Source organism: Gossypium arboreum, chromosome 11 (assembly GCF_025698485.1).
Source record: "Gossypium arboreum isolate Shixiya-1 chromosome 11, ASM2569848v2, whole genome shotgun sequence".
Taxonomy (NCBI): Eukaryota; Viridiplantae; Streptophyta; class Magnoliopsida; order Malvales; family Malvaceae; genus Gossypium; species Gossypium arboreum.
Window position 1 is genome coordinate 26,402,717 of NC_069080.1, and position 15,551 is coordinate 26,418,267.

At 36.1% G+C, this 15,551-nt stretch overlaps 2 protein-coding genes across 4 annotated transcripts; both read right to left on the reverse strand.

Annotated features, from left to right (window-relative positions):
• Positions 1 to 386: 386 nt before the first annotated feature.
• On the reverse strand, positions 387 to 5,779 carry LOC108473173 (uncharacterized). Its single transcript, XM_017774714.2, has 13 exons — positions 5,093 to 5,779; positions 4,828 to 4,986; positions 4,476 to 4,727; positions 4,262 to 4,381; positions 3,917 to 3,997; positions 3,694 to 3,789; positions 3,400 to 3,495; positions 2,948 to 3,001; positions 2,645 to 2,848; positions 2,043 to 2,168; positions 1,684 to 1,749; positions 1,218 to 1,517; positions 387 to 1,075 (listed from the first exon to the last, which is right to left on the reverse strand). The coding sequence occupies exons 1-13, from the start codon at positions 5,456 to 5,458 to the stop codon at positions 608 to 610; spliced, it is 2,388 nt and encodes a 795-aa protein (XP_017630203.2). The 5' UTR covers positions 5,459 to 5,779; the 3' UTR covers positions 387 to 607.
• Positions 5,780 to 5,913: 134 nt separating this feature from the next.
• LOC108470708 (protein MICRORCHIDIA 2-like) lies at positions 5,914 to 12,107 on the reverse strand. 3 transcript variants are annotated; one of them, XM_053022041.1, is made up of 18 exons: positions 11,656 to 12,107; positions 11,472 to 11,546; positions 11,359 to 11,393; positions 11,177 to 11,261; positions 10,994 to 11,083; positions 10,721 to 10,796; positions 10,127 to 10,205; positions 9,872 to 10,000; positions 9,455 to 9,553; positions 9,074 to 9,181; positions 8,838 to 8,987; positions 8,502 to 8,591; positions 8,022 to 8,073; positions 7,830 to 7,941; positions 6,608 to 6,838; positions 6,373 to 6,415; positions 6,196 to 6,271; positions 5,914 to 6,115 (listed from the first exon to the last, which is right to left on the reverse strand). In XM_053022041.1, the coding sequence occupies exons 1-18, from the start codon at positions 11,924 to 11,926 to the stop codon at positions 6,072 to 6,074; spliced, it is 1,845 nt and encodes a 614-aa protein (XP_052878001.1). In that variant the 5' UTR covers positions 11,927 to 12,107; the 3' UTR covers positions 5,914 to 6,071. The 3 variants fall into 3 exon arrangements, with proteins under 3 accessions (XP_052878001.1, XP_052878000.1, XP_052878002.1); XM_053022040.1 differs by having other exon boundaries at positions 6,185 to 6,271; XM_053022042.1 differs by lacking the exons at positions 11,177 to 11,261; positions 11,359 to 11,393 and having other exon boundaries at positions 6,185 to 6,271.
• Positions 12,108 to 15,551: the final 3,444 nt, after the last annotated feature.

Below are 15,551 nucleotides of genomic sequence, written 5' to 3' on the forward strand. Positions count from 1 at the left end.
GGGTTTGTTTGGTTTTGTAAAACTAATGTTGCTGTTTTTATCAGTCTAAAGGCAGTAGGACCCAGATTCTCAATCTATTTCAGACCAATCAGAACATAATAGTAAAATCAATTTCTTTGAAGTGGAATTTATGACGTTCGATTTGATTCCTAGATTTGACTAAAGAATCGTATGGAAATGTTTGGCCTTGAATGAAAAAAAAAAAAAAAAAGAAAAAACCCAGTACCCTTAGCTGAACGAAGATTATGAATCATATAACCGTACGATGAAGAGGCTTTGTCAGATTTCTGTGTATATTGGTAGCCAGAGGGGGAGGGTGAAAATGAAATGACAACTATAACTTGAGCTTTAAAGTTAACTACATATTTTCAACATGAAAACATTCATTTATTGAAGCACAATTTTTATCAATTAAGTTTTCGAATTTGAAGATTCCGAATTTTCTGTAAAAATATTTACACTTCATCAAAAATTAAGTGATAGAAGCATTAATTAATTTCTTTCTTTCTTTCTTTTTTCCTTTTTATTTGGTCGGGTGTGGATGTCAATGTTATGCTTTCCGACGCAGAACAACTGGTTTTATTTCACAGTTTCATGGCAGAGGAGCTTAAGAGGAAGTACGAGGTTTACCTTTGATTGAATTCAAGTGCTGACTGATGAAGATTACTCCCATCACAACTAAAAGGCAACCAACCAGAGTGCTGAAGAATAGGGCACCCGGGTGTCTCTTCTGGACAAAACCATATACTCCGGTAGTTGTCATGAGAATGAGGTCGGTTAGCCCGTCGTTCGAAAAGTCCTCTGTGATCAGGGCATGAGTAGGTGTAGTAGGAAGATCTACTGATGCTAAAATATTTCCTGCAGGAGAAATAATTATGGCTGTTTTTTCTCCTCCCGCAAGGATCATTTGTTGATTGTCATGCACTCGCAATGAGATCGGCTTCAGTGTTGGAACGATCATACCGCCTTCCATCATACCAGAAAGTGAAGGAAGGTTCGACCATGTAGCATCCGTTACGATCTGCCATTGCCAAACGGCACCATGCCCGTCCAAGCCGGGAGAGTATGCGGTTACCTAAAAAGGGGATCATTACCACATTCTAAGCATAGATTAAATAGGAGTAGAAACTTTACATGCTTGACCAAAAGTGATTAATGCCATCGCTCTTTCCTTTTTCACATGGTGCAAAGTGATTATTAGCACAATCGAAGCGTACCTCTCCTCGACTAGTCAAGAAAGTAATGTAGCCATGACTCTTCTTGCGATGCATATGCCCATCACTTCTAGGGATCAGAATGGGTGTTGCCACTTCTAAAGCACCACCATTTGTGCTTCGACCATAACTTCTATAGTACTCTCCATGTTGAAATAAATTGAAAGGGGAATGACGACATATTGAAGCATTAAACAGTTGTTCTCTAACAGGCACTCCGGAGGTCGCCACAGCCCAACAAGGTCGCAGCACCTCCATTGATCCGCTAACAGCAGTTCGCTCACCACTATTGGCTCCAACAGCCTGAGGAGAACAGATAAATGGCCAAATCTTAAATAGGTGGCACTTTGGAATGAACACAGATTTTGTTCTTACTTAAATAGGTGGCACTTTGGAATGAACACAGGTTTTGTTTTTACATACGCATTACACGCAGCAAAAAAAAAAAAAATTCGGTACAAGGCCACACCTGAACATGATCCAGGACTCCATCTCCATTAATATCAGCATGGAGACCGCCTTCTTGAAGATGAAGCTGATGAAAACAATAAACATAACACATCAAATTTTGTAAAGCAATATAGAGCGACATATAACACGAATTGATTGTATTTAAAAGCTAAGCATGGCAATTACGTTGCATGTGTTTTGAGAGAAGAAAACAACTGAAACAAAAGCTGAAGGTAAGATCAAGAGAAAGCCCATCTTTTTTTAGGTTGAAAGGTAGCACTCATATTAACACCTAGTAAAATGTATCTAGATAAACAAATGGTATACTAGTTACCTCCCAGGTTTCCTATCTAAAAGCGGAGTATGGTTTAAGCTCACCTTGCATATAGTTCGACCAGTTGCCAAATGAACAGCTTCTATCCCTTCCTTTTGATGGGCTACAACAACATTAGGAACCCACCAGAGTCGAGTGTTATTTGTTATGGTTGGAATATAAGGCAAATGCTGCATAAAAAAAATAAATTAGAAAAATCAGAAGGCTCCTATAAGATAAATTTCCATGAACGGACATGTTCTTATTTTTAGACACGCAGCAGAAGATAGTAGATCAAGGTGAAAAAGAACTTGAAAAACGTATCTTACATTAAACCGTTTTCAGTATAATGTGAGCAAAACCTCAGTAAAATTTATCATTAGTTGGGTGTACCAGTGCACAAGACTACCCAAGTACAGCTACAAAAGATTGCATTTTTTATGCACTGCAGCAATTAAAAAAAAAGGTCTAAGCAACAAAGAAAAACAGATATAAAAGATACGAGGTGCATAAGACAAATATAGGTGCCATTCCCCGCGAACTTGTTGCACAGCATCATAGCTAAAATAAGCCTACCAAATTTCCTAAAAATATATATCTACACTCTTTTCTGAACTTCAAACGGAAGGTTTTCACAGAAGAATGCTTATTCTATAGTCAAACATACCTTCTTTGATTTTGATGAACCAGCATATTTTGCAGCTTTTCCAATCAATTTAGAAATTTTTTTGGTTTCATCCTTCCCTGGAAGATGGTGTTCATCCGGCTTGTGAAAAGGATAGGTTCTTGCCTTTCCGGGAACTCTTTTCAATGATTTCCTTTTATGCTGCTTGAAATGTGACAACTTTAACAATGTATCTTCTCTCCTATCCTAGTTCAAAAGATAGATGTAACATGAATCCCCAACATTCTTGAGAATACAAAGAAGAGAGCAAATATTCATAATTAGTATGTCCTAATGCACGCTTACCCAATGATGTGGAGTAACTCCAAGGATTGATTCTCTGAATTGCCTGCACTCGAACTACAGTTTGACATGTCTAAGAGATTTTATATGTCGGAAAGACTCAACTAGATTGGAAAAGAACAATTTTTAAAAGAATGCCATGGACCATATAGAGAAGCAGAAGTGCTCTAAAAGAAACAAATGTACCAACACAATTAAACAAATAGCCACAATCAAGATCAGTATGAATTAAAGAAAACGTAGAAACCTGTGAGCAGAACTATGGTTTTATGGCAGGTGAAGCGAGATTTGCGTTTGACTGAAAATTTGAATCGCGGAAAAATGGATGAATGTAACCGGGAAAACAGACACCAAGTTGGAAAAGTTCGACTACTAGTACATTTTTCCTCAAAAGTAGTTAAAGGTTATCACCACCTTCAGAGAAATATAATTATCCAAACGGCTTTAACGCATACCTCACCAGGATGACGACTGTTGAGAGCTTGAACATCAAGCTTGTAGTTATGTTGTGGAATTAACTGTGAAGGATCTGAAGAATGTTCTTCAACATTCTGAGCCAACAAAATGATCATATTATCATGTAATGAAGGAGATTATAGCTGATAAAACCACCAGACATGCAAATCAGGTGACAAAAATTAAAAATGCACATATACATTTCCACAAAACCTTAAAATATAGTGAAAGATATTGCCAAATTGCAAGAAATTGTGGAAACTAAAAACAACTTTTCCGAAAAAGAAAGGTACCTCATTCTTTCTAGACCATCGAACTACACCTTTTCGTCCATCAAATGCATAAAAAGCAAAATGACGTAAATTCACAGTTCCAGAGTTTTCAGAAGCCTATATAACGGATACAAGGTATCAGTACCGAAATCCTGAAACTAGAAGTGACACCAACTCATTCTTAATGCAGCAGACTTTGTGCATCAAGAAGAGCAGACGTGTAACAACATCAAGGGACAACTACCTCCTTCTCATTTGCACTCCTTCTATGCTGCTCAGCATTTCGTTCAGCCATCCCGATTTGTTCAAAAGGATCTAGGTATATCTAAAAATGTTTGTTAAACTGGTTAATTAGTCAAAAAAGAGTGACACAAACAAACACACTTTACTCATCACATATCCAGGTTCTGATAATATCAAACACTGGATGTTGAAAATTTGAAAAAAAAAAAATTCGGTTCCCATGTAAATGAATATAGTTTTTGGGTACTCATAAACTCAATGAACTGAAATGTACTACTAGATTTCAGTAGAGTATATACGAAGAGGGAACAAAAGCTACTATATTATAAGAACTTAGCAAACTTACATGGGGCTGCATTTCCATCCTCCCACCAACAATAACTAAACCAGAATCACCATGCCTCAAGGTGTAATTGCTTATAGAAACCGCTATCTCTCTATGGTGAGCGTTATGCGGAAAATCATCCTGTCCAACACCACCAAAACACAAGGCTATTGCAAACAACACCGTTTGAAGACAAGTTACATGGAGATTTGATACAAACACAAAGTGTACAGACCTGCAAATTGTTCTCCCATAACTTTTTGAGGTTATGGTCGAAACACATAACAGACCAACCCGAAGTAACAACAACAAGAACCCGCTTCTGAGGTCCCGACCTTTTAAAAGTTCGATCGATAACACCGGTGGCCATTGCCACCGGACGTCTACCAGAAGCAACCCTGACCTTATCAGGCAACAGAGACACCTCTGCCAGTAAACGCGCCGCACTGAATCCTTCATCGACCCGTCGTGCGTGTGGTTCCAATAGCTAGTAAGTTTCAAATGCAATCGAATATAAACTTTCCAGTATACTTTCTTTCTTTATTTTTTTTTTAAAAAGAACTTCATTTTATAGAAAAATGAATAACCTGAATTTTAGCATCGTGAGTGGCAACGAGGATTTCTATCTTTCCGTCGCCATTTAGATCGGCGACGAGAGGTGGAGGGAGACGTTCAGCTTCGTATTTGATTGGATATTCATCGGACAAATGAAACCATGCTTCCTTAAACGAGAAATCTCCCTCGTGCTTTACAAACAACATGAGAAAATAAAATTAGCACGAAATTGAAGAACAGAGGTGAACCGTGGTTCATTGTTCGAGCAGTGAATTAAATGAAGAGACTTAGAAGGACCTGAAGAGAGAAGAATATGGCGAAAGCGGAAAGCATAAGAATACATAAATCTCTTTTCCTCATGATAGCTTGGAGTTTAAGGATCAATGGCGGAACGGGGACATCACAGTAGAGTTGAACTGAAAAAACGATTTTGAGGCGATCAACTGAATAGAGCTTAGGAAAACAAAAGCATTGACTGAATCTTCGGAGACCATCAAAACAAATGGCCCAAATCATACACCTCGACAACAATTTCCGGTCCAAGTGAATTTTTTCTGTTTGCTTTAAGCCTGCATTTTCTTTTTTTTCTCGGCCATTCTTGTTTGTTCTTAATCTGAAAATATCGTCCATTCGATATTTTTGCTCATTTGAATCGCCCGCCATATCAACTCCAAAAGAGATCAATTCAACCGATTTAAAATATTATAAAATTATAAAATGCAGTTTAATTCAATGGATCCATAGAGAATAGAGAATCAACTGATTTTTCCTCTCCCTTGATCCGATTCAAACAACATTTGATGAAATCATCTCACCGGCTACCAACCACAACCATTTTCATCCGATCACAGCCGACTCTCTCCATTTTCATCTTCTATATAATTCCTTCTCTATTCTCATCCCTTGAAAAAGCTAGAGTTCTCTTCCCCATTTAGATAACTAATGACCTCTCTTTTAGTTTACCCCGTTTACAACGCGGCACTACATTGTCAACTGCCTTTAACCACCAACTGCCAAACCCAATATCAACATACATACATGTAAGACTAAAATTTACCAAAATTTCATCAACTGTTGAATAAATACAATTTTTTTCAAGAAATATAGTGGCAACAAAATTCAATATTGAACGATGATATTGCTAAATTTAACCTTGATACAAAAAGTATACACAACTAAAAATTCAAAGTAATAAATAGGTCGTTTCATCCACCATACAATGCTCTGCTCCTCAGGATATAAACTTTAACAAGGATTAAAGGAACAAAAATGAGATTTACATCAAGTGTAAATTGTAGTTACGAGTCCCAAACGGTTCCTCTGTAGAAAAGATGAGCTTTAGGTTAATTAAATGAAATGTACAGTAAACAGTATTTTTTTTTATGTAACCTTCTGTTTACGTTTGGACTCTAGGAGTGAAGAAAGGTGGGCACACTTCTTTCTCATATCTTCCAACCCCTTCTCTAGTTCCTCAATCTATGCAATTCCAAATAGAAACAACTTTTTTAATACTGAACAAAATATCAATTTATAACCACAAACCGAAATTGATTCTTGGCAAAGTAAGTAATACGCACTGTTTGTTTCAATTCAGCTTCCTTCTGTGCTTTTTCTTCACACCTGCACCAAAGGATAGACTTAAATGCCATGGAACCCTACATTATAAACCCTAAACATAGTCTAAGAATGGTACAGCCAGTGAAACTCAAGCTGAACTTAAGATATGAACCAAGTCTCACTGGAATGAGACATGCAAAATACGACACATCCAACCAGCAAGATGTGTTTAAAAGATTAAAATGGAATTTTTACCTCATGAAAAGTTGTATGTTCTCTTCACATAACTGATCAACTGATGTGGATGCCAGGTCACCTTCAGGCATGACTACATCAGGAACATCAAGACCTGGTTGTTCATCTCTTGAATCCTGCTTGCCACCGGCTGGAAAATTAGAACTATTGTTATGCTGATTAGCTAACAATTTCTTCTGCTTTGCAGCAAAACCTGGAGGCTGATAGCCCATCAAGTAACAATGGCCTTTCCTGTCTTGCAAGAAACAACCTCATCTAATCAAAAGAGTGATGAACACTAGTAATAAACTAATAATAAGCCTCAGTCCATTGAACCAAGAAGCATCATTCTTAAATAAATAAAGTCATCAACAAAACTTAATCCACCTTTATTATTAAATTTCAACAACAATTTTATGGGTATGAGCTTGCACAGGCAAGGAAACGGGAGACAAACATATTAGAAGACTGTCTACAGGCATTATAACTATAAGCTTGTAAATCTCTCCTCAACGATCATGCTCCCAGCCTCCTCTTATGTTCAAGTTCAATGTTTGTAGTCAAGTCTAACACAGCTGATTTGGTATCTAAGACAACACCATTCCTCAATCACTAGCATCAGTTTAAACTAAAACGAAATCTGTATGTTTAGCCAAGAAAGAAAATCCAAAATTGCAGAGAACTATAAGAGACTCAGTTCTAGATATTTAAGTACTTGAAGGCTGCCCATAAATCAACTAAGGCCGTTCAAACAACAACTGTCCTACTTATGCAACCTCTTGTCTCGTCAATTGGATTAATCACAACACCTAAGACCCTATTCTTGCAACAAAAAAAAAACATTTTCCTCAGTTCTGCCAACTGTTCTAGAAAAAAGGATTTAAAAGGTCAATCTCTGCAGAAATATTCTCCTCAGTTCAGCAAATCAAGAACATAAACAATAAAAATAAGTGCTTGTGAAGATAATGCCATACATATAGCTTCATCAAACTGAGACACCCAGTTTGTAAAAGGAATTAACATTAAAGAAAAGGTGAGAGAAAGTGCATGTTAATTCTTTAAAATAGCATATAAACAAAAATTAGCTATCAGTAGAGCTCCTCATTTTGTAAGAAAGTTTATCAGGGAGATTTCAAGACTGACCTCTCACCCCCTTTTCCCCCTTATAGAAAACCCAGAACTACAATTTTTCACTGTGAAACTTGAATGGCAATCTAAAAGCAATTTATGATAAGGAACCAACCAGTATTCATGAACCATCTGCTTTAGCCTATTTTCCAGCCGGACAAACAGTGAAGACCTCTCAAAATCCTGTTTGTCATGTGCTGGTTCTATAAAGTCAGCTTCAAGAACACCTGCAATATAAGCAATGCAACCATACATAACATAAATTGAGAGAATACCTAACAAGAAATTTAGAGAAAAAGTGTATTACCAACAACACCATTCCCTATCACGGAGCCATCACTTTTCACTTTCCAGAAGGGCTGCATCAATGTGAACAAACTTGTCAGATCAGAACCATAATCAAGTATGTCAAAAGTTTTCAAAACATGCAGAACACCATGTCATACAATTGGCGGTAAGTCCTTGAAATAGCTTTAAATTCCAAGTTATCAGACTTTCAAGCAAACTTGAACTCACTGAAATTAGATGCACTAGTGTCAGCACTCACCACTATCTTCCATGCTTACACAAAGTTTAGAACCTTAAGTTTCATAAACATTCAAATTTAAAACCTTTTATTCATAGAGGATTAAATATACTGATCCAGTCTGATGTAAGATCATCATAAATCACAAATGAAAAGATCAAATGAAGAAATGATAAAAAGTCTATCAAATAAAAAAAGATAAGATAAAAAGAAATATAATTAACCAAAAAAAAAGATCAAATGAGCAGTATAAAAACATACCCTGATAAGGCGATTTTTATGGTATACATTAAATCCCGAAACATTTGTAGGGGTCTCCTTTATAAATCCAATGGTAGTTTCCACTGAACACTACATTAGAAGAAGAATTCCATAAGTTTCCCAAGTAAAAATTACCTCTAAAGGACCACTAATAGAATTAAATTTGAAGGTCAAAACCTTGAATATAATGATAACAGAGAATAGAAGCAATACAAAGTAATAGGGAGACTACAACACAAATCTCAGCACAATTATAACATTTACTGCAGAACAAAGAAGTGAGAAAAGGAATTTATTTCACACAGAACAGAAGATATCTTAGCAACTTATACTTACCTCTTTTGATCCAGCAGCTACTTGGGGTTTGTATGTTACAACCTTTGGATATTGTAACTCATCAGCGATATTGAACTGCTGGACAGGTTTCCCCCTTAATATGATCTGGAAGTTATTGAATTTTCTGAGGTATAGCATTGAAGCATATGCCTAGGCAGAGAAAAGTGTTCTAAGTTCAAGCACGTGGTAGCTAGCAGTTGAAACTAAACAAAAAATGTCCAAACTTAACAGGTTACCCTCAGTGAATACCGGAGGCGGTAAGAAATATGGGATTGAAGTTCAACTGTCTTTTTGAGTACTTTAGTAGTAGCTTCACGAAGAGCTTCATCTCTCAGTCGAATGTCCTTTTTAAAAATAACATAGAAAAATAGTAAAAGCCTTGAGGTTAAACTTCTTATGTCTATAAAATATAAACAAATGTACATCAACCTATTAGAAACAGTGAGGACAGGATGATCAAAAGATTTCTTTCATTAGTAAAGGCATTGAAGATCCAATAACTAGGTCTGAGCAGAAACACAATGCTGGAACATTTTGCTTCTCACAGTATATTACTAAATTTATACTACAAGAGAAATCTCACACAGATCTCATAGCTTACAGCACCATGCACTTACCTCATCATCATCATCAAAAGCCAGTTCATATATGCCTTCATCATTCAGCCATAAGTTGTATATTACTATTTTTGTTCCATGTGGTCCAATATCATCAAACTGGGAATACAGGGAGAAAAGAGTCTAGTTAGAAAAAAAAAATGCTCACACACTGCTAGACTACTGCAACTTAGCTGCTCTTCTAGTACTTTATGCAACTTTATTTGCAGTTTGAAAGGCAATCAAAAAAATTTCCAAGGAAGTAATTGCATCAGTACCAGAATGACCTTTGTATTTCTAATTCCTTTCTATGTAAGAATACAACCATAGTGCCAAACAATATTGAAATTTGAACATGTTATGCATGTAGTTTAGAATTCAACTGGGCAAATCATCATGGAGCTCCTGGACAGGCCTAACAAAACTTAGTTGCCAAACCTGTAGCAGTAGATCCTCCTTTAATGAAAAGGGAGACCATTCCAAGATAGTTTTCAAGTTAGAAGACCAATCATCGTGCGTGCTGTAAATTATTGGCTCTGCCCAATGACCAGAAATATCAAAATCAATCTGCAAACAGAAGTGAAACAAAAAGCAACTGAGTTGTGGACATTAGGAATTAATCCAAATCCTCAAACCTAGCTCCTTCAAGGGACAAGGAAAAGAATCCAAAATACTAAGGATACAATGAATTACCATAGGAACAATGACATCATCCTGTCCAGTTCGGCGTAGAAAAGTATAAGATAGAAGTCCCACACTCTGTGTTGCTTTGCTAAGGACATATTTGGAGAAAAAGAAAAGAAAAGAAAGGTCAAACATCTACTAGTATTAAGTTAGAACCAGAAGTAGAAGAAGCATACGAAATGGAGCAGGCAGAGCAGCTTAAACAAAATACATTCAGAAGAGAAACAGCACATTTTGCCCCACCCAACCCCGCTCCCCGTTTTTTCCCGTTTCTAACCTTCTAAGGTTTGTTCAAAAATCAGCAACCTGTCTGCCTAAGTACCATTCTGAACAGTAAAACAGAAATACTGAGAAATGAAAAGGGCAACATCTGTTGAGAAGATACACATATTTGTCACCAACCAAAAGCCTAAAGTCTCTAGGAAAAAAATAAATGGAAAGGAATAACGCTTTCAAATTCCATGCATTCAGAAGTACCAAGGAGATCTAGACAACTTATCCTATATAACAAATAAAATGAAAGACAATATCATTTAGAGAATGTCGAAACATCTTCATGGAATTTTGTAAAACCAATGTGTATTACTGCAGAAAGCATTATACCCTGCTCTAGTTGACCGACTGAAAACAATAACATCAGCACCTAGTCGCATGGTACTTGTCTTGAATCCATTTCCATCTGCAAAAACAGGCGCACACCAACATCAACATAAAGTCATAAAAGAATATTTGGAGTTGTGTTGAACATAAATGCAGGTCTTTCTAACAATAGTTTCAGGACTGCAACCACAGTAAGTAATGAGCATAGAGATAAGGGCAACAAAATTGTTGAGTCAAGGAGTAAACTGATAAAACAAGATAAGTAGTAAGACTTACACTGTCCAATTGTTGTATTTGCTTTCTTAGAAGAATAACCCAAGCTCATACATTTCCGTAGCAATACAGGATCCATTCCACCACCATCATCTGCAAAAGTAAGCAAGAAGTTAAAAGATTTTATATCATAAACCACCATCATTCTAGGAGTGAAATAAGCAGACCAAAGTCAAATTATTATACCTAGAAAAAGTAAAGCTGGACCTGGAGAATTATCCATCTTTATATCGATTTTATCAACCTTTATAAAAGTTGCACTATGTTGAATCTGTAGAAACAGTCAGGTAGAAAATGGCAGTTAAAAAACAGATTCAACAGAGTGGTTATTAAGGATCCATTGACAAATAAATTAGATTTTTGCTTACTTCATCCACAGCATTGTCCATTAGCTCTGCAATTGCTGCAGGGGGAAGATATAAATCCCACTAATACAAACAAAAGACAAATCCAGAACTCAGATAGCGGGAAATCCAGTTACCTCCAAACGCCCACTTATGCGACGTCGCATTTGAATGAAGAAACTTGGGGTGTACACGCGCATGCTCCAATGCACCTTAGAATAGAAAAAAAAATGAGAGAAAAAGCTCAATTGGATTAAAAAAACAAAAACAAGAAACCTTAGGCATAAAAATTTATGAAAGGAAAAAAATGAAAAGGCGAACCTTCAAGCAGAGCTGGTTTGGAAGTGGGGCCAATGACATAATTCCCTGCCTTCCAGAAACTTCGAGAGTCTAGGGTTTCACCGGAGGGTAGTGCCGGCGGCGTGATGGGTCCTGAGCTCTGTGGTATTTCAGGACTGGATATATTCCGTCGAAGTTGTCGTTCTCCGAGAGAGGAAGCTTGCTTTCTGGCGACAGTTTGAGCGTCGCCGTCATCGTCGCTGCTGGCTATGTCTACAACATTGAGATGCTCTTTTTCAACCTTCGGAGGCATTCTTTTAATTTATGTTCGCTGAGTCTGGAAATCAGGTTTTTTCAGAGCTTTTTATTTATTTATTTATCTGGGGGAGTTAATTGAAATTTTAAATTGTTGGAGCTATAAAGCGTTTTGTCTCTAAGCCAAGAGCTCCGATACGGTCTCAGGATGTCTTAAGCTTAGGTTGGAAATCAGTTATTGGGCCTGAACCTAACTCTTTTATATATATATACATAAAATATTATTTATATTATTATAATAATTTAATTAATTAATTAATTAAAAACCTGCAATGTTCAACAACAGAACACCCTTTACAATCTTATCTCCCATTCCCCATTAATTTTTTCATTAACAACTCTATCTCTAGTTACGTTTCTTACTGAGTCACATTGCCAAACTTCCACGAAGCTTTTTGTTCCTTCCCTGCCAAATCAGATATGAAGACACACTTCCCTTTTCCTACTTGCTGCATCTAAACAGTAACTTTTTGCCAAGAATGTACTTTCTAAAAACTAAAAGCCTATTGTACATATCTCGATGCTCCCTTTAAGTATGAACAACGCACAAAAGTATGCTCCATTGTCTCCGGTTCCTAATTACACAATATACATTCAGGATTAACTTGAAGTCCCCCATAAAAGCATCTTATCTTGCAAAGATCCCCTGCCTTTAGACTAGATATCCTTGATGCAATTTTACAAGAAGCAACTTCAATTCACATTGCTTAGACAATAGGAACCCATTTCAGAGTGGCATCTAAATAATTCTCCATCCTTGAGTTCAACCATAGTACTAGCAGTAGCATCCCACTCAACACAATCCAATCGCTGCCTCAAAGTTGTAGCTCATTCAGTATAGAGGGTTTTTCCAAAGCACTAATACTACACCCAAGTCTCTTTTGAAAATATAACTAAACTGCTAATTGTTCTAATCAAAACGAAATAGCTGCCTTACTCAAATATAGATTCAACTAGTTTTTTTTACCCATTTTAAAATTTTGATACAATATTTATGCAGAGATTGATTATATATTAATTAAAATATATTGAAATAGTAAAATAATTTTATTTTATTTTTTAATAATTACATTTTATTAAATTAGTTCATATATAGTTTTTATTTTGTTTTAGATTTCATAAATAATATGCTTATGAATTTAAAATATAATAATTAATAAAATAAATTTTAAAAAGTGATATTACAACCATTTTAAAAATAATATTTGATAAATAAAATATCCTTAAACTAATAAGTAATATTAATCTCACAAATTAAAGTTTATAGTTCAAAAAATGAATATCTTTACGTTTTGCATGTAAGTTCTTTTAAATATTAATATTAGTAACTTGACTTTCAAAGTTGGGAGATAGCTAGCTGAAAAGAGTCTGCTGCGATAGCATGTTTACCTAGTCTGCTGCGATAGCACGTCTTGTTTTTCTTTTGATTTTCTTTTGTTTTTCCTTTTGATCTTGACCATTGTCAGCGACAATTTCAATTGGTGATTTCGTGATTTTAAGGTGAATCCATATGGAAGAAAATTTTGGCAACCTCAACATTGATGACGACGAGGAGGTTCTAGTACGTTTTGCAGAAGAAGATGAAGATGTAATTGAAGATTACAGTTGGTGTCTGGTGGGAGGCACATTAGCAGGGATTTCAATTACAGACATTGGAGAAAAAAGGATTTTATTTAGGTTCTACAATCAAATTGATTTTAAAACGGTGGTGGAAGGAATGGCTTGGTTTTTCAATAGGCACCTAATTATTTTTCATAAGATGGAGAGGGGGGAGGATCCATTATAAATTCCGTTGAACCATGCTGTATTTTGGGTGCAAGTTCATAACCTACCACTAGGGTTCTTGACTGAAGGAATGGCATGTAACATCCTGAAATAGGGCCTAGTCGGAATGGTGATTTCGGGACCACAAATCTGACATCAAAATATTTATTTTATGATTATTATGAGGCCTAGAATATGAGTATATGCATGTGTTAAAGTTTTATGAAGAAATTCTTTGAGTAAGGTGTACAATTGGAAATTAGGGACTAAATTGAATAAATTGCAAAACTTGAATTCTAGAAGCAATTTGTATGAAATTGCTTTGGGTTATGAATTAGAAGGTCTTGGAGAGCAATTTGCCCAAATTTTAAGTTTTTGGACAAAAATGGGCTTGCATGGATGGAATTTTAAGGAAATGGCTTAAGGGCATTTTGGTCATTTGTTATTTTAATGAAATAAAATGGGAAAAATGAACCAAAACCAGCTCATTCTCTTCCTTGTCCAGCCGAAACTTCAAGGGTTTCCATAGCTAGGGTTTTCAAGCTTTCCAAGCTTAATAGTAAGTGCTCTCAAGCCCCGTTTTTCATGCTCTTTGTAGTTTTGAAATCCCGGTAGCTTGCTCTCTCCATTTCTACCCATATTTCATGCTAGGGTCCATGTTTAAAAATTTACCCATGCATGAGTTGCTTGTATTTTGATGGATTATGGAGAAATATGAAAGATAAATGTGTATTAAACATATTTTCCTAGTTGATTTTCATGAAAAACCCTTATAGGGACTATTTTGCAAACGATGTAAATGTGTGGTAGAAATGAGAAAATAATAGAAAATTTGGGATACCATAAGAAGGAAAAGTGTTCGGCTAGGCTCGGGTAAGATAGAAAGTGCATGTGTTTTATTATACTAAATCGTAAAAAATGTGAAAGGTTAGGGGCAAAACGGTCATTTGGACCGGGGGTAGATATTAAACTTGAAATGTATAACATAGTGTATTAATGAGTTAAATTTTGTTGTTTTAGACCCCGAGGAACAAATTCCGGAGGTCGATCAAGGTAAACGCAAGGTTTTGGAATAACCAAAACACAACTCCGAAAAGAATACCAGGTAAGTTCGGATAACTTAAAGTAAACCCCTAATATGCATAATTGAATGATTTATAAATGCATGATGATTGCATTTATTATTAGCATGAAATATCATAGAAATGCATATTTGATGGTAACATGTGAAAAATGTCTCGGATGAGGTTGACAAAGGGAATTCGATGGATAAACCTTCATTGATATGTGTAAAGAGATCCTGCATGTGTTGCAGTAAGGATTTAGCCCGGACGGGTAATCCGTGATCTCAAGTATGAAAAGGATCTAACCCGAACGGGTGCTCCTTGAATGATCAAGCCTCCCGAAGAATATGTGTGCATTATGGATTTAGCCCGGACGGGTAATCCGATTAGGGTCTGAATTTAGTCTGGACTGGTAATTCAAATCCGAGCTCATTAAGGGTGTTTGTCGTTATAAGGGATTTAGCCTGGACTGGTAATTCCGCCATAAGATGTGAGGTTCGTGGGAATGCATATATGTGAAATGATCATTCGGAAGAATTGACGGAAAAAGGGTATTCCATCGAGATTTCCTAGAAACTCAACGGGATTAATATGATGTATGTCAATAAGATGATGAATGATGAGCTCATCTACATAAATTACATGATGCTTTGTTATGTAACTAACTCATTGATTGAGTGCACGTGATAGGCAATCATTTCATAATTGATGATTTCATGATTTAAATATGAATGTATGCTAATTACTCGGTAAGTTTACTTTCCGGTTATTCGAGCTTACTAAGCATGTAAATGC